This window comes from Phallusia mammillata, chromosome 6 (genome assembly GCF_965637545.1).
Source record: "Phallusia mammillata chromosome 6, kaPhaMamm4.hap1.1, whole genome shotgun sequence".
Taxonomy (NCBI): Eukaryota; Metazoa; Chordata; class Ascidiacea; order Phlebobranchia; family Ascidiidae; genus Phallusia; species Phallusia mammillata.
The window spans coordinates 25,259,121-25,276,789 of record NC_137257.1 but is presented as its reverse complement, the minus strand read 5'-3'; the positions used below and the strand labels follow the sequence as shown (position 1 = coordinate 25,276,789).

General features: G+C 39.3%; 3 protein-coding genes across 6 annotated transcripts in view; 2 read left to right on the top strand and 1 right to left on the bottom strand.

The window, feature by feature from the left end:
- Nucleotides 1-21: 21 nt before the first annotated feature.
- On the bottom strand, nucleotides 22-3,959 carry LOC145234554 (protein Wnt-4-like). The gene is made up of 4 exons (XM_080099269.1): nucleotides 3,885-3,959; nucleotides 2,712-3,188; nucleotides 683-823; nucleotides 22-333 (listed from the first exon to the last, which is right to left on the bottom strand). Exons 1-4 carry the CDS (start codon nucleotides 3,957-3,959, stop codon nucleotides 34-36), a joined length of 993 nt encoding a protein of 330 aa, XP_079955395.1. The 3' UTR covers nucleotides 22-33.
- Nucleotides 3,960-6,493: 2,534 nt separating this feature from the next.
- Nucleotides 6,494-8,701, top strand: LOC145232233 (NADH dehydrogenase [ubiquinone] flavoprotein 2, mitochondrial-like). The gene is made up of 6 exons (XM_080096786.1): nucleotides 6,494-6,645; nucleotides 6,800-6,925; nucleotides 7,189-7,376; nucleotides 7,646-7,853; nucleotides 8,389-8,465; nucleotides 8,541-8,701. The coding sequence occupies exons 1-6, from the start codon at nucleotides 6,610-6,612 to the stop codon at nucleotides 8,632-8,634; spliced, it is 729 nt and encodes a 242-aa protein (XP_079952912.1). The 5' UTR covers nucleotides 6,494-6,609; the 3' UTR covers nucleotides 8,635-8,701.
- A 2,739-nt stretch (nucleotides 8,702-11,440) lies between these two features.
- LOC145232231 (uncharacterized) overlaps nucleotides 11,441-17,669 on the top strand; it is a 42,132-nt gene continuing 35,903 nt past the window's right edge. For all 4 annotated transcript variants that reach the window (XM_080096785.1, XM_080096782.1, XM_080096784.1 and 1 more), the window contains exons 1-8: nucleotides 11,441-12,100; nucleotides 12,479-12,600; nucleotides 12,664-12,772; nucleotides 13,172-13,255; nucleotides 13,885-14,132; nucleotides 14,259-16,169; nucleotides 16,609-16,944; nucleotides 17,257-17,451. In XM_080096785.1, coding sequence (XP_079952911.1) covers nucleotides 11,596-12,100; nucleotides 12,479-12,600; nucleotides 12,664-12,772; nucleotides 13,172-13,255; nucleotides 13,885-14,132; nucleotides 14,259-16,169; nucleotides 16,609-16,944; nucleotides 17,257-17,451 — 3,510 coding nt within the window. In that variant the 5' untranslated portion in view covers nucleotides 11,441-11,595. The remainder of the gene's footprint in view (nucleotides 12,101-12,478; nucleotides 12,601-12,663; nucleotides 12,773-13,171; nucleotides 13,256-13,884; nucleotides 14,133-14,258; nucleotides 16,170-16,608; nucleotides 16,945-17,256; nucleotides 17,452-17,669) is intronic.

The window sequence follows — 17,669 nt, the reverse complement described above, 5'->3', positions numbered from 1 at the left end:
AAGAGTCCGATCATCGGACTTCTCACTTCAAGGTCACAGACAATACTGTTCCACATGCTCTTTAACACAAACATCTTTACAACTGACCGAGCAGCACCACTGAAACGAGCATTGGCATGAGTTTCTCTCTACGACTGTCCTGTTTGTGTACCCACGGCCACAACACATCGTTTTGCACCCTGCGGGACCGTTTGCACCGAGCGAACACTTTCTTCCTGCTGTTCTACAGAAAGCAGGTGATTTACGCAGATACGCGAGGGTTTCCTTCCAACGATGAGAGAGTTGCTTCGGTCGAACCAACGTCCGTCCGTCTCTGGTTCGAACAACGTGCACCTGTGAAATAAAGTGGCATGTTTACATCTAATTAAAGTAAAACAAAAGGTCGACTTAGCCTATAGCAGTGTTTCCCAAACTATGGGTCGCGATCTTTGCTCACTGTTGAGCGTTGTCTGACTGATAATGCTTTGAACCAGCTCTAAAGTTTGGGCTAAATGGAAATGTGTAGTCAAAAACAAAACATATTTGTTTGATTTTTTGATTTTCCGAACTGACGTAGTAATTTTCGAAAAGCTTTCCTGATTTACAGACAAAAATAACCAAAATAGTAAGAATGCATGTCAGTGGGTCACGACAAACCTCAAAACAAAATGTAAGTATTTGGGTCAAATTACAAAAAAAATACCTGTTGCGCTTCTGCATAGTTCCTTTTCAACGTTGCCCCGATTTCTTCAAAGTTTGGGAGACTTCTCCAGCAAGTTTGCTGCTGACAAGATCCAGTCGGTCCATGACATTTACACTTTCGGCCCATTCGTTCCATCAGTTTCTGACGTAAATAGCAAAACAGTTTGTTGTCTGTTTAAAAACCTTTCATAATTTTAATAACAGGCTGTAGCACAACTGGGTTACGAATTTGGTGCCTGAAATTTAAAATACAAGCCAGAAAATGTTGTCCAACTGAAATACGACCTTTTTCGACTCATTTTTTACTAACTTGTTTCTATGTATTGTTGTTGTGTTTTACCGTATTTACACCCGCTTCGTTTCGAGTCTGTGTCACGTGTGTTTTTGTTCCACATTATTACTGCATGTTATTGACTTTGGTCCGTCGCTGTGCAAGCAAACAAAATTCCCTGATGATGTCGTCTGCTGTTTACACTCGTGTACATTATTGCGTAACAAAAATTACGTCACAATAGAGTTGCTAATTAACATTTGTATTACTCGTTTCTACACAAAACAATGGCTAGAAAACTAGAAATGTGGCTTTTCTATGTATTGCCAATATTTGTTTAATGAAGGCTAAAATTTGGAGCAGCACCCCCAGAAATTTTAGGCACGAGCCGCCACTGCTCGATATTGATTAACTTAATTTAAATGCGAGTTTGTTTAACAAGCTCAAATTAGACCCAAAAGTTTGATTTATCAAGTGAAATTACGACACAAATGTGAATTCAGGCCCGAATCAAGCCCGTTTTATTTTAACTTAAACCCGAACTCGAAACGGAAAACTCGACTTAGGCTACAACTATAGTTATGGGTCGCTGTGCAATGTGTTGTCATTCCCAATACTCAATAGATTGCTATCACCCGCAGATGGAAGCATTTTATGCATGGTGGCTAAACGACTTATTGTCTTTTACTATTTTATACCGCCATGATGACTGATAATTGTATTGTCCGCACAAGAATATCAGTAACAACCCAGACAAGATAAAAACATTCATGTGACAAAATGCTACAACCAATTTGTCAGAATGTTTCAAACGCCACTCAAGCGAAACTCAACGAGCTTTTCCCGCGCTTTTAACGTTGGCATTCAGACAGCAAGTGTCCTCTTCTCAAAAGACCGGAACCAAAATTTAATTAAATTTCTTGCGACAGACAACAGAAATCGATATTTTGCCCCACTCAGACAATCGTCTCTCCCTTACAAGTTACTGATTGTGCTGAAGAAGTTCTTCAGTTGTCAGTTTTCACAATTGCTGGGATTCTGATTCTTGCTGTGGACAAAACAGATATTGCCAAATCACCCCTCGCACTTGGCCTTGTTAACCCATGGATTTATTGAGCACCCTCGCTTTTGTGGTATAGATAAACACTTCTATGGTGAAGTTTGCCCGAATGTGCGTCACTTAGATTGGAGTCATTTTTCGTTTATATTTGCATTCTTAAATTGCGAAACTACAAGGTTGAACACCACACATGATAAGTAGCTTGCACAAAAACGAAACCCTTTGTGTAAGTCAACCTGTGGTGCGCGAGTCGCTTTCTGTTATGCTCAATTCTAGTCAGATCACAAAACGCAACTTAACAGACCCAACCGATCAGCCCAGGTTTGGGTCGAAACTCTTGTCTTTGCCATTTTTTTGCATTTAATTCCTAACTTATCTTATATTGGAAATATGCTGTCCCAGTAAGGAGAATAGGCGTATCTATTTTTACGACTACTTATTCAAGCAGGGTTTAGGTGCTTCGCAGCGATACTAAGTTATCAGGTGGTACGCGATCAGTATATAAGGTTGTAAACCATTGTGTAAACGACTACTACAGTGGTTGTTGCAAGGCAATAAAATAGAGGCCTATCAATATGTGTAAGTTATCTGACAGATTTGTTTTCCTTTGAGGTACAAAATTTGAATTAAAAACATGCCGTTTTCGTAACTTGTTTAATAGAAGTTTCATTGCAACTAGGTCATTTTTATAAGAACTACCTTTCTGCCGAAATTATTGTTGTAGAAATTCACATGATTTTCGTTCCTTCTTCTTTTCCGGGATTTCCGCGTATTCCGCCTCATCCTTCTTTTCCGCGGAACATCAGTAAACATTCGCGACATGTGTTTGCCCCAGTCGATATTAGCCGAGCAGCCGCCCCAAGAAAAACCACCAGTCGTGGGGGCGTACTTGTCCCACGTACCGTCGCACCCACAACGATTGATGCGCCCGTTTTTACAATCCTTTGCAACAGAGAAGGCCACAGCGGCAGAGCTTAATGCATGAACATAGGCCGATTCCCGACTACCAGCCGGAATTCCGGCGGGGGCCGTTGAACCCCTCATATGGTTCCAGTGGCGTCTGTACGGTGTCGAGCAGTTCCAGGGCTCATTGACGAACTGACGCCGGCATTCTTTCATGGCCAACGACGCCGCTTGGGCCACGGAAGCCATAGTGCCCGAATATTGTCGACAAAACTGAAATAAAAAGTGGATTTAGATAGAAAATTACTTTTGTTTGAGAAAGTTCACGGATGAGTTCGAACCCACGCGCTGTCCGTTTTTTTTTTTAATTCTAATCACTCCGTTTATACAATACGATCTAGCTGCAGCGCGTTTAGCCATTATCTACCTTGTGCCCTTACTGTTTTGTGCTCTAACATTTCAACGTTGTGCAGTTATTTCCGACTAGGCCAGTGGTTTCCAAACTGTGGGCCATAGCCCAGTACTAGGCCACCTAAACATTTTCAATGGGCCACAGACCCATTTGAACAGATTCTATTGTTTTGTTATACTGTAGATATTATGCGCTTTGTTTTGAAAAACGTAATTTTTGCAAAGAATTCCGAATCTTGTAGCCAAATTTCAGGAAATGTACATTATTAAAAATAAATTGCTGGAAACCATTTCGACTGTTTTTGAGTTATTTTTTTGTTTGTGTCCAAATTTACAGCACGTGGTGAGCCATTAAATAGACATTTGGGCCACAGACCGAAAAAGTTTGGGAACCCCCGGACTAGGCCAAGCGAAATATATTCGACCCAACTCAACGAAAGGTTTAAATACAATTAAGTTACAAAATTCGATTTTAAAGTTCCAAAAACACTTTTTTTCAATACTTCAATGTTTGAAAATATGAACTGCAAAAAAAAGAATTGAAAATATTTTACTGACCTTCCGTTGTCTTGGAGTTAAATAATAACTTCTGTCGCAAAACAGCATTGACCTTGTCTCAGGACCAACTGACATGATTTTGCCCAAAGATCTGTAAAGTAGAAATTTACCGTTATGACTTACTTTTACAAGTTGAAACGAAAATGAAAGCGGGACCGAAACCCGGCTTGAACCCTTTTTTATTAAGGCACTAGACTTAGTTTCATCGGAACTCGATTGTGGCCAAGCGTAAAGTCAGACCTGAACTGAATCAAACCGATTTTATTCAAATATCCGAACCCTAAAGCCCGGCCCGAGTTTTACTTCACTTCAGTTCAAAGTTGGACACACCAGAAATAAAATTACATCATAATCAGGCCCACATCATGTACGTTATATTTCCTAAACTCGAATCCGATCCGAAATATCGGACCGACTTATGGAACTTTGGTTGAAACACAAACTTACAGCCATTGAATTGCGGAAGTAATACCGAAAAATCCGAAGTGCAAAATAATCCAACACTGTACAATGTTCATCCAGCAAGTAAATTTCCGGTGTTTGAACTTTCTTTGCACCATCTTGTGCATTAAAAGAATGTTATCCAACTGTCAAGCTTTGTCATACCTTCCTGCATTCTTTCGTTGACAATTGAATCGCTATTAAACTCCAAACACACGAAAAATTATTGCAGGTGAACAACCGGTGAAATAAAGTTGAGTAAGTTGAATAAAAATAAGTGGCTTTGATTGCAACCTTCTAACAAGCAATCTTGATTAAAATCTCGTAACTGTCGTTGCAAAATTTTCCAGCAATTTTTGGTTTTGATCCTGGTAATTAACAAAAAAATTTGCGGCAACTTGAATTTACCGCGTTAATAAATGAAACAACCCAAATACATAACTCCGAAAAAAGATTTTGTTTTTAATGATTTTTATTTCTTATTGACAAATTTGTTTACAAAGAGGATTTTTTAAAACTGGAGAGTTTCTTTCACCTACAAATTTTCGACTTTTTGTTTCTTTTTTCCAACTAAAATTTCTTTAGGCCTCCTGCAGCCTGAACTAATTTGCACAAACCTTAATTGCAAATCGAATCTAACTGTACTAAATCTAAACGTCTATCTGAATCAACAACAAAAATTGTAGCAAAATGTTGTTCCGCCATCTCTCGGCGTGGATGATTTTGTTTCTGGCCTGGATGAAGAGTTTACTGTCGGTGGGATTTCGTCGTATACTTTAAGTGCTCTCATCCTCGTACATCCTTCTCGTGCGCGGTGCAAGCAGAGGACATACGTAAACTTTCGCCCTGTGAAGTGTGCCTTGCTGCGAAGGCCGGCTCACAAACATGAAAAGTGGGTGACGATGTGATTTACACATCGTTACAAAGTTGCATGTGCAGGCTATTATGCGCTTTATTTTTTGTCAATCTATTTTTTCGTCAACACATTCTGTTTACAAAATACCGTTTATCTGCAATGAAACAATTTCTTTTTATCTGTAATGAAACAATATGCTTTAAGGTTCCAATGTTAAGTAAACCTCTATGAAAAAGAACTTCACTAAAATGCAAATAAAAACATAGCCGTGCTTTTTCATGTGAGGGTATAACATGACGGTATTTGGGGGGTGCCTTTGTATCTCTGTGACCTCCTTTTGGGGAACGGGCGATTGGAATTTTAAGATTTCGAGACTTCAGACATAAATGTCATATTTAGGGGAAAGTAAGTGGCAGTGATAGAGGCAAGTTACACAAACCTGAATGGAACTTCAGATCTTTCAAGCACCTTAAAGTGGTAGAATGCTGAGCCGACAAAAGCTACCGAAACTCGTTTGTCGCTATCTTCATATTCTCATAACTTGTTTGAGCCAGATGGCTCTTGTCACAACTTCGTCTGTTTTGAGTCACTTTTCGCCTTTTGAGCGATGTTATTTCGTCTGACAGATATTTACGAACTCGATAGGCTACATTTAACCCCCTTTGACGTTAAACTCTACCCAAATAGGGTGTATTCCGTAGGTGCTCTGCTGCGCCACCACAAGAAAAAATAAGACGTACAAACGTATTGCTGAAAATGACATAAAACGCAACATGAAGTAAAATATGAATCTCGTCCTCTCTAAGTTGGCCGAGTGGTTAGCGCAACCTCTTTGTGTCCTCAAGGTTGTGAGTTCTAATCCCATCTCGGTCGCTTCTGTTTCCCTGAGCAAGAAACTTTAGCGGCATTGCTCCAACCCAGTGGTTCCGATGGGTTGAACTAAATTGAAGTCACTAACTGCATGAACTGAAGTGCAAACAAGAAATGATTCGGCGGACTTGCAATGCAATAGGCATCTGAAAGACGGATTTATTGCGAGCATAAAGCATTCAGACGTTGCTCGCCTATGATTTTTCTCTTTTTGTTTGTGTTCACCGTAATGTGTGAAACCATCTTTAGGATTCAACCAGTTTCGACATTATTTTTTATTTTTAGAACGTTTTAGCATTAAAACGAAATTTTATTAACGCAAAACACTTTCTTTTTTTATGAGCGTAAAAAAGGCTTTAAAAAATGTAAAATCTTGGAGAAATTGGCTAAAGTTTACCACAAACATCTAAAATATGGCAAAATCACTGTTGCGTAGCGAAGATATGTTGTGCCAAATTAGTTTTGCAACCAAATTGAACGTAATTGTTGGTTTTGAAGGACAAACTTATGTAGGATTGGAGTTAACGTAGATTTGGCAAACTATCACTAGCAGAAAAGATGCTTGCTTCTGCTAAACAAATGTTGTCGGTATTGGTGAGTCACTTGTGTTTTTATTTCGTATTATTTTGGAATTTAATTTGAGGTAAATTTTTAAACGTTTGTTTTTTTGAAAAGGCCTGTAAATTTAAGAGCTGTGTTTCTTTTCAACTTATATGTCTAGCTTGCACAGTTTGTTTTATCATAAAAGGTACGACAAAATGTTCGGAGCATTCACAAATCAGCTGCAGTAAGCAGTGGAGCGATTTTCAACCACACTGACACACCAGAAAACAACGCAAACACTCCGTTTGATTTCACACCAGAAAACTACAAGGTAAATACAAAGCAAATTTTATTGTGTCAAATAACTATATCATGCTTTTTAACGCATTCTGTTTGTGAAAATTGCTGTGTATAAACTTACAAATCCAGTGGCAAAGAATGGTATGTCACTTTAGAATGGTACATGTAGCTAATAGATTTGCTTCTGAATCTAAATACACTTCTGTCAACTTAATTAGACACTTTTTTAGCATGAACTAAAAATTCATTGACTATTTTTATGTCTTTGTGTAAAAATGTTTTTGTATTCTGCAGAGAATTGATGCAATCATGGCTAATTATCCGGAAGGCCACAAAGTTGCTGCAGTAATGCCAATTCTTGATGTAGCACAAAGACAACATGGTTGGCTTCCAATATCTGCTATGAACAAAGTTGCCAGCGTCCTTGAAGTTCCGCCAATGCGGGTTTATGAAGTTGCCACTTTTTATACCATGTATAACAGGTAAAACATGGCGGATATTGTTGCAGTTGCACCATTTTTAATACTGGATTATTACCAATGATTCGTTAAGCTTACTGTAAATATATTGAATTTTGTAAACAATTCTTGATTTGCAGTGCTTATTTTTTCATTCTTTGATCAAGCTTACTTAAAACCTGACTACAAGTGTGGTGTATGGCAAACATATCAAGGTTATTTTTTACCAGTGCCTAAAAACACACATAACCAAGTCTGGTCTAATATTGAAGTTACACTTTTTTGTTATTCAGAAATCCAGTTGGAAAATATCACTTGCAGCTGTGTACAACGACTCCATGCATGTTATGCGGGTCAGATGCCATTCTGAAAACTTTACAAGATAAGTTGGGAATAAAAGTTGGCGAGACGACAAAAGACAAAATGTTTACTCTTATGGAAGTGGAATGCCTCGGTGCTTGTGTCAATGCCCCCATGATACAAATCAATGATTTTTACTACGTAAGTGATAAAAACAAAACAAAAATTTTGAATCAACTGACCACCTTTAAAAAGCACCCAACCAAAAATGATAAGTAAGCTGCAGATGGTGCACACTGTTTCGACCTATAATAATCATTGATTCTGGTGACAAGACATAAGCTGTATTGGCTAGTGCAGCGATATAACAATAATCCAGATTGTTGGGAGTAACAGGCTGACAAACCATGCCTCACTAATTCTGTTCAATAACACAACTGGGAAAAACACACAAAAGAACTGGTTTACGTTAATTTTGTGTTGAATACACTGATTCTTTAAAAATGCCAATCCTTGAAAAACATTGACTTCGCAAGAAAACTAAATTGAATTGTTTTTTTTTGTATATGTTGCAACCTAGTATGTCACATACAGTACATAGATAATGCTTTCTTGCATGTTTAAACTATTGCTGGTATTACTTGGACAAGGTTTGAAACACAGGAAAATAATTGTTCCATTTATTGTTCCCAATAAATGAACCTATTTTTAATTAAATATAATTTATGAATTTCAGGAAGATTTAAAACCAAGCGATATGGAAGAAATACTGGATGATTTGAAAGCTGGTAGAACGCCAAGGGCAGGACCAAGGTAAGATTTTTTTCAAGCTTAATTCAAGAACAGGCATTGGATACTTTTGTTCATGACCTTTCTCATTTTTTTCAGGAGTGGAAGATTTGCATGCGAGCCACTAGGTGGCCTAACATCACTCACAGAAACTCCAACGGGTCCTGGTTTTGGTGTCCGTGATGATTTATAGACGTTTTTTCTGGGATTGCTTGAATTTGTCACATTGAAATAAAAATATTGTTGCGTTTGCATAGAAAGTTCAATGAAAGGCTGTTATTGTTCTAAACGATAAAATGACAGCGAATGCATTTGGTCAAATGTACTGTAATCCTAAGTTGCTTAAATAGTTACACAGCGAAACAACCTTAATCGCAACCGTACTGTAGAGCTGGCGACGAGAAATAGGCCATATTGGCTAGTGTAGCCATCCAACGGCACTCCAGTTTATTGGGAGCAACAGGGTAAAAAAAAATCTATTCTGTATTCTGATTAGAAAATATGGTGTTTTTGTTGTGAAAACTGATAATCGTTACAACACCATAAACGGATCTGTTCTTATTAGGAAGATAACAGCCCAGTGACTTAAAAAGCGACGTGCTTTATAAATCAACAGTTTCGGCAATAGCGGAAAGTTTAAAGTAAATTAACTTGGATTTTGAAATAACTTGCAAATAAACAGGAAAATGTAAAGCATTTACAAGCAAGGGAAAAAACGTCCGCCTAAATTCGGTTGGTTATGCCGCAGGTTATTAGTTTTTCCTGTCTGATCCACGCAGTATTAAACGCTTTAAACGAGTAATTTAAAATTTAAAATGTTTGACATGCAAGTTTTTGAATTTTAGATGATATTCTTCCAAAAATGTCAGTGTTAAACTTCCTTATAGCTTATTTTACGCGCCACGTTGCCTGCCAGAGATATTCCACCAGGCAGACTTGAATAAATACTTCGCTGAAAAGAGCTGACCCTCTTGACTTCTTGCCGGGCAAAAAACTACCGAACTACCTAATTATTCGCAGAAAACCGGCTTCGAAAGGTTTATGAAGTAAATATTACACAACATTCGTAATTTGTTATCCCGCAAAAGTTTGCAGGCAAGCAAATAAGACCCCAAAATTTATTTACGTTGTGTCAGTAAATATATCCGGCGCGACAGAAGAGGCCAGTAGCGAGACACATCAGAAACTGCGCTTGCCTTTTGGTGACGTGCATGTGTTAGTGACGACTTCCTCCAAAACGGCAAAACGTAGACGTTTGAAGATAATAAAGAAACATTAAAGAGGCGCTTCGCTCCAGCCCGGCTTTGTCGAGAAGGCAAGGATACGGACCCTTGCTCTCACCCTGAAGAAGGTAAAGAGAAAAAAAGAAATAAGAAATTGAGGAGAACAACACTGGCTCCGTCGTTCCACGAGGAGCTATTTTCTTGTTTATTATTTATCTGAGTACCTTGTGTGGTCGGGTCAGGCCTCATCCAGGCTATACCATGCAGCGCGCCACTCCTGATTGGCTGCCGTATCTCCCTCGGCCTCAACGCGATATAACACAAGGCAAAACGAAGCACAAATTTGTACAAAAGGCGCTTCATCAAATTCAACTAATTCACGGGCAGACGGTTTCTGACGCTTTTCAAAGTTCGAAAATTCGTTTTTATCGTTCGATTTCGCGTTGAATGATGATGTTTTAACGTTTGAAAGCTCTAGTCGAGTTGAGGGCCTTCGTTTTTAGAGCGAACGCGGTACATTTAAAGCTGACTGGAAAGTCGAGCGTGCGCAATTTTATGTTTTTTGCGTGTTCTAACTCTGTCGCGTTTCTGGTAATGGCGGGTCATTGTTCTGTTTCGTAATTATGGCGGCCATCTTGGGTACTTTCTTTGGCGTCTCGGATAAAATCAAATAACTTATTGCGTGTAAAAAATGCCGTGTTAGAATGGTTTGGGGTAGTTTTCTCGTTGCAATTAGTTTAATTTTGTCGTCACAGTTTCAGCTAAACGTTCAAATTCTTGTGTTAAATAGTTGAACTAAATTACAGTATAATCTAACTTATTTTGCTAGAATACCAATTAGTGCTTGTATTTCGTTTGTGAAAAAGCTTTAGAACTAAATTTACTACGTGACTTTATGAAGTGTGTGGGTTACTACTGCTGATTGTGTACATTTCTCTAGTTAAGTTGAACTTAGGTGGTTTTAACTGGAAATTCTGTCATGAGGCAGAAGAACTTTATTTTGTAGAATAGAAAATTTTATGATACTTTTGGTGTACAATACTTACTGATATTGTTAGGAGCAATATTTTATGACAAAAAAGTTTTCAGAAGTTTTTTTGGGGAAAGCCACTTTATTCTGGAATAAATTATTGCTAATGTTTTAGATATATTTTCAACAAAACTTATTAGTTGGCTTGAATATGTGCTAAAATACTTAAACATGTATATTAAGTACAAAAGATATTTTAACATTAAAAATTTAGCTGTTATTTGTCAAACACAGTTAATGACATAAATATCATTAGTGTCTTTGTTTAACTGTTCACATATATAATGCAAAATTGCTTTCTATAACTGTGGGTAGCAATAACTGCGTAAAATTGCCTGATTTGCCTGGGGCCATACACTTCCTGTGTCAAAGTAAATGACAATTTTCTTCACTCCTCATGTCATTATATATCTCTATTACCACCTGTCCACAAACAAATGCTTTGTGAAACACCATGATATCCAAATTCCAAAGTGGAATATACTGTGAATTTGTAATACTGAGTTTAAAAAAAAATTAAAAATATATACTGAAAAGTGTAAACTAAAACTGATACTTGACTATTGTTTTTTTTCTGATTCCTGATAAGTTATGTTTCTTCTACTTTGGGTTGTGGCATACAACTGTGGTCATAAAATGAAGTTTGCACAGTTGACTCTCATTTATTAATATATTTTAGCTGTTTTTAAATGGTACAGTAAATTAATGAAATGATGTTTAGTGACATTGTTTGCACTTTTATGTACAGTCAAGCAGCTTTCAATTGTTTGTTTAGATTTTTGTGGGCAGAAGCTTTTAGCCACTTAGATATTTGGATTATGTGCCCAAATATCATTGTACAAAGTTTATAATGATCAATTTTTGCTTAATCGTGATTTTGCCTGAACTGTAATAATCGGATATGTATCGTGGAAACATGCCAGGACAGTACAACGGCGCCAGTGGTGTACCAAGCGGACAGGAATATAACCACCCGATGTACGGAAGTCGCGCACCTCCTCATCCAAACGCAGCGGCACCAAACAGCATACAGACACAGATGATGGCTGCCCAAGGTGGACCCCAACAACCACAATCAGTTGAAATGCAAAGGTTTCAGTCTGCTTCTGGCTATCCGGGCTCTGCTCAAGTCCAGCCAGGTTATGGCGCACCACACACTGGAAGCTACTCGACAACAGACCCCTACATGTATGGCCACAGCAAAATGATGCCGTCCAGAAGCTCACAGCAATCTTTTCCACCTGATATGACCCCTTCTAGTATGTCTTCTGCTTCAGGTTCGCACATGTATGCTGCATCAATGCAAAATCAATCGAGAATGCCTGGATCTTACCCCAGTGCTGTTGGTTCGTCAATGCCTCTTGGTTCTGACAATAGCACTGGAATGCCATATGGACATAGCAAAGGTATGTACAACATTTTACTATAACTCTAACAATGCATGATTTACCTAAAACTTTGGTGATTTTTACAAACAGCCATTGGCACATTTTTACAAACAATCCATTAAATTTTAAGAGTTGTTTCTCAGTTGTCAAACTTTGGTTTACGGCCAAAGTTTTACTTCATTCCGGTTAAATTTACAAGAAAAAGGTTATCAATATGCCATCTTAAGTTTCCAACACAAGAATTTGATGATAAATCTTACCAAATGACAAGCTACAGCAGAAACCACTTAAAAGGAAATGTGTCATTGAATCCTGCATTGATTTAATGTTACTTTTTGTCCAGGTTATTGATTGGTTACGGTACTTTCACTTCATTTAATATGAATCTGTTGTTAGTTGGTGGTGGTATGTACAATGGATCACAGTATATCAGTAGTGGAATGCAGATGGCGTCGCAAGTAATGCCAGATCAGCGCCAGCCAATGCAGCATCATGCAAGACATCCAATGTCGTCACAGGTAAAACGTGTAGAAATCATTTTTGAATTTGCAAAATGTTAACTTTCTGTAATGTCTGTGAAGGTTTCGTCAAGTTACCAAAGCGGTGAAGTTTCGCAGCCACTTGGAGGCAGTATGCAGCAACAGTACGGACAGCAGCAACAAAACATCGGTCAATACCAGCAGCGGCCAGGTGTGTACAAATTAAAATGATTCTTCACTCTTAGGTTATAACCGACAGCTTGGTGGCAAATATGATTTTTTTATGCTACAAATGGAGTTCGATTACATTTTGTGGTGAAATTTATGAAACAGGTTGTTATTTTTTTGTGCTAACTCAATAAGTGTTTAATAAATAAAGGCTATCATAGCATTTTTGTTTTCCTACTGGTGCTGATTTTAGCACTAGTATTCCAAACTTCTGTCATGGGTGCGAACGTGCAAAAAATATGTTAATGTCATGACATTTAGCTGACGTTAATTTGGAAAGGGATTGGTTTTAGACTTGCTTTTGTGTCAATACTTGTACGTTAAAATTGTGCTTTTAAATAATAAGTATGTTGTATAATGTTTAACAGTGATAAATGTGTAGGTATGGGTGCTTCTTCAACCCCTGTCAGTATGGCTGTGTATGGACAATCACCCCATCAACAATACCCAAATCAAGTAACTGCAGGTAATAAGTTTTTTCATTGTGTGAATTAGATTTTGCCAAAAAATTGAAGATAAATATTTGGTGCAAATTCTTAACATGCATTGACATTGGTATTAACAGCTTTAAGATGTGTCTCGCAATAAATGTCAGGTTATAAATAAACCATGTGGTCCAAAACAAAAATGCCACTGATCAGGGTGTACAGCTTTTCGTTAGAATTCAGATGCATTGTAAAGTAATTTGGCAAGGTGACTGCCAGCATTGAAGTGCGCCTCTGTCTCAATGTACTTCCTCTAAATGCCATAGCAATATGCTGATTATATGTTTTCCTTAATACTAGTAACATCCTGTTTATTAAGTTTGCATAGCTGTATGGAAGTTTTCAAAATTTTGTTCTATTTAACCTAAACGTAGTATTTGTTCATTGTAAATTGTTAGAAATGCTCTGAACCAACTAACAAAAGATATAAATAAATATGTTTGAAGGCAGGTAGTATTGCAAACCTAAGACTGTGTTGTAAAAATTCCCATAGAATAACATATTAACTTTACATTAGATGTCATTCTCATTGCTTTACACAATTTCCTCAATGATGACATTGTTAATCAATTTATTTGCCCTTTGATGAATGTGAATTTCCTTTTTTTAGGTCAAAAAACTCCATCACAGTATGATGAACAAATGCTGCAAATGCAACAACAGGCCCAATCACAGGGTACCCCTGGTCAAAACCAGCCCAATGTCGGCCCTAACGCCCAACAGCAACAGCAGCCACAGCAAGCTGGTATGACACAGATGCAACAGAATGTTATGCAAGGCCAGATGAAGACCAACATGGCTCAAGCATACCGTGGTAAAATACCATCTGCTAATGCTCAGGCTCATCAGACACAACAGGTAACAGCAAATAATTGTGAAACTATGTGTACAACATAGTCAATTTGGTCATGTGTTGCAAAAAGGATTTGCGTTGAGGAGTGATGCCACATATCAAATTCCTAATGCTTTACTTTTGTTGTTTAGATGCTGGGTATGCCCGGACATTCCATGCAACCTTCAATGTCTCCACATCACAACAGTCCTGTATCGCCAATGAGGAGTACGATGACACCTCGTCAGAATGCTTCCATGCCCCCATCACCTCTACCTTCTCGTACAACCCCCCAGTACCCAGCCCCACAAGCATCGCCTCGCATGCATCAAGCAGGCCCCATGTCACCTAATGCCCGTATGCCCTCGTACTCACCCAAACAACAGATGCAACAAGGTCAACAGTTTATGAATCAAGGTCAAATGACTCCTGGTTACAGAGCAAGTGTTAACCCGTCAAGGACACCGACACCTCGCAATGAGTCTCGGGGTTTCATGAGCCCCCCACATTTGATGTCTCCACCCCCATCTGCCCCCTCAGTAGTGCGATCCCCTGCCCCAAGATTGCAGGCTCCGTCATACAATGGTGAAAATGCAGCGTCTCAGCAGCAACAACAACACGGTTTTTATAGCAATCAAATGCGGTACCCACATGGAAATTGGCAAGGCCCAAGGCCCCCTGTGCCCTCTCCTGGTGGTCCTGGCGGCTCCAGTGTACCACGCATGCCACACCAGCAAGCTCAGTCTCAAGTACCGAGGTTTGACCAGCAACATCCAATGTACAGTTCTGCTGTACACCCACCTCAGCAAGCCACAACTATGAGTATGGGAATGAGGCCTCAGCGACCACCAAATGTTCAGTACAGTGCACAAAACCAAGTCAACACTTCATTTGCTCCATCGATGTCAGTTAGTCAGTCGCAGCCATCTGAGCCAAATACCGACTTTGACAATGAATTTAACTTGGATAGTTTGCTGGGAGATGCTATGGATGGCACAGGGAGTTTTATGCAGCAATTACAAGAGGTTGCACCCACCGCGGACTCAAAGAAGCAACAACCTGATGGAAAAGTTCCAACACCAGTGCAGATGTCAACTGCTCAAAAACCAAGTGCCATGCTCTCAAATGCTGCAGAAACCAAACCAGCCAGTTTACCTATTCCCTCTGAAGCACCTATGACCAAAGCTAGCAATCCTGGTATTCCTGTACCTAACTTACCACAAACAGAACCTACTATTGGAACAACCGGAGAGCCTGTACCATCTACTTGTCCAGAAAATGCAGATGTACCGAATGATAATGCACCAAACATGTCGGTAAACACAACCCCAGAAGATAAACCTGCTTCTATTTCCGGCGAAGTCCAGCAGAGCCATGACATTTCTGTTTCATCTAGTGCTGATAGCTTACCTGATTCTTTTACACCATCGAACGATACATCTTCAGTCCCTGTTAGCATTATATCTACTGTAGTTCTTTCGTCTTCTGCAATATCGAACCAGTTACCGACCCCAAACATTGATACTGCCGTCCCAACAATGACATCGCCTGTTTCCAGTGCCTCTGTGTCCCCTGTCAAAGTAGCAAAGCCAAACATAACAGAATCTCCACTTAAGCCACCTGATGAAAAGATGCCTAGTATGGACCAACCTCAAACAACCAACGGACCCAATCTACCCCCAGGCGCTCACCCAGTGACTGGGCCCCAAGCAGCACCTGGGTCATTACCCACTTCTGGGCCATTACCCACTTCTGGGCCCACTCAGATACCTGGGTCTTTACCTAGTTCTGGGCCGCACCAGGTTCCTGGCACCTTACCCAGTTCTGGGCCCCATCAGGTGCCAGGTTCTTTACCCACTTCTGGTCCCCACCCGGCATCAGGACCAAACTATCCAGGACCTCCGACATCAAAAAGTGCTCCCTACTCTTCCTCTTCAGGACCTTACCGACCAACAATGCCACCATCCTCAATGCAAAATCATCCCGGGGCTCAGATGCGCCCTCAAGGTGACCCTGCTGCTTATCCTCCCCAATACCGACCCCCTCACCCACATGGGATGCCTGTAAGTACCATCTATCCAATATTACAATACAGTATTTTTGACTTCAAACCAGAATCTCCCAGCTGATTGCTTGGTGGACGAAGACTGTAATGAACCTTACGCTTATTGATTACAATTTATCAAATCAATCATTCATTCTTATGAACTCAGATAAATATATTTTGCCTATGTGGCATCTTCAGTATCTAAATACAAGCACAAGAGTATCAATAGGTGAAACACATATATAACAGTGATAAAAAATGCATAAACTTCATGTTAAAAACTGAACGTTCAAAACTAGACATAGAAATATAGCTTTAAAAAGCTGATTGTCAAATATTGGCAAAGCAGTGTACAGGTTTTGCAAAATCTGTAAATTATTTTTGTTCATTAATTTAACAGAACCTTTTAAAAAGTAGAATATAAATACAAGTAATTTTAACGTCAATTTCTGCAGGGAATGCACCCACAGCAGCCTGGGGCTCCACCTCACCCACGTGGAGTTCACCCACACGATGGCAGCATGGTAAGGGGTCCAGGGCCCCAATATCCCGGCATGCACCCCTCACACCAATATCAAGGTCACCCACATCAACCCCACCCCTACCGATATGGACCCCACCCACAATCATCAGCAACCCCGTATATGCAGAGGTCAGGTCCACCTCACAACAGAGGTCCCTACCCCCAACCTGGCCCCCGTATGCCAGGGGGCATGCATGGCTATCCTGGACCAAGACCCGGGTATCCACCAGGAATGCATCCAAACCCTCATCTGCAACAACGGCTACAGGTGAAATACAAACCTAAAGTTTACCCAATTTTTGAACTTTTGCAATGTTGTGTAGCAGTTGTTTTAAACCTGGGCTTCATGTTTTCACAGGGTCTGTAAAGATCTTTACCCCTTATTATGTGGTTAGCTGTATGTATGGGTGTACAGACTTGATAAAATTATAAAAGTAGCCGCACTTACCAAAGGGCAAAGACTTCTTTAGGAACTGGTCAAAACATTCACGAACAATGATGTTTCAAGTTTTATAATTTTACTTTTACGATGTTTACAAAGGTTTTAAAAACTAACTTTCCAAATGTCATTCTATTTCAGGTTCTCCGCCACGAAGCTCAGCAGCTCCAGTCTCAGATGCAGAGAGCACAGCAGGAGGAAAGTGAGAACCCTGCTCCTCCTCCTCCTGCATCTGATCCCACTCTTCCTCCCGATCAGCAACCTCCACATCCCCCTCCTCCAAAATCGGAGCAGATTAAGAGAAGATTGATGGAAGTTGATGGACAAATTCGACAGGTGATTAAATAAATGAAATGTATGTCAAAAAGTAAATGTAAGTAAAAATGCAAATGTTTTTTTTGCATTTTTGCTTACATTTACTTTTTGACATAAAATTGTTTGTGGTTAGTTTGCAAAAATCTACTTTTCTAATTTTTTGCAGCATTTTAGTTTTTAATCCGAGCCCTTTTTTGAACAAAATTACCCATATATTAAATGCAATATATTGAACGCAG

What these genes read in the sequence shown, in the direction of transcription:
- LOC145232233 (XM_080096786.1), top strand. Translation starts at nt 6,610, where the DNA reads ATGCTTGCTTCTGCTAAACAAATGTTGTCGGTATTG. An exon ending in TCACACCAGAAAACTACAAG is followed by an intron (nt 6,926 to 7,188) that starts GTAAATACAAAG and finishes TGTATTCTGCAG; the next exon opens with AGAATTGATGCAATCATGGC. An exon ending in TTTTATACCATGTATAACAG is followed by an intron (nt 7,377 to 7,645) that starts GTAAAACATGGC and finishes TTTGTTATTCAG; the next exon opens with AAATCCAGTTGGAAAATATC.
- LOC145234554 (XM_080099269.1), bottom strand. Translation starts at nt 3,959, where the DNA reads ATGTCAGTTGGTCCTGAGACAAGGTCAATGCTGTTTTGCGACAGAAGT. An exon ending in ACAATAATTTCGGCAGAAAG is followed by an intron (nt 824 to 2,711) that starts GTAGTTCTTATA and finishes TATTTACGTCAG; the next exon opens with AAACTGATGGAACGAATGGG. An exon ending in ACTATGCAGAAGCGCAACAG is followed by an intron (nt 334 to 682) that starts GTATTTTTTTTG and finishes TTTATTTCACAG; the next exon opens with GTGCACGTTGTTCGAACCAG.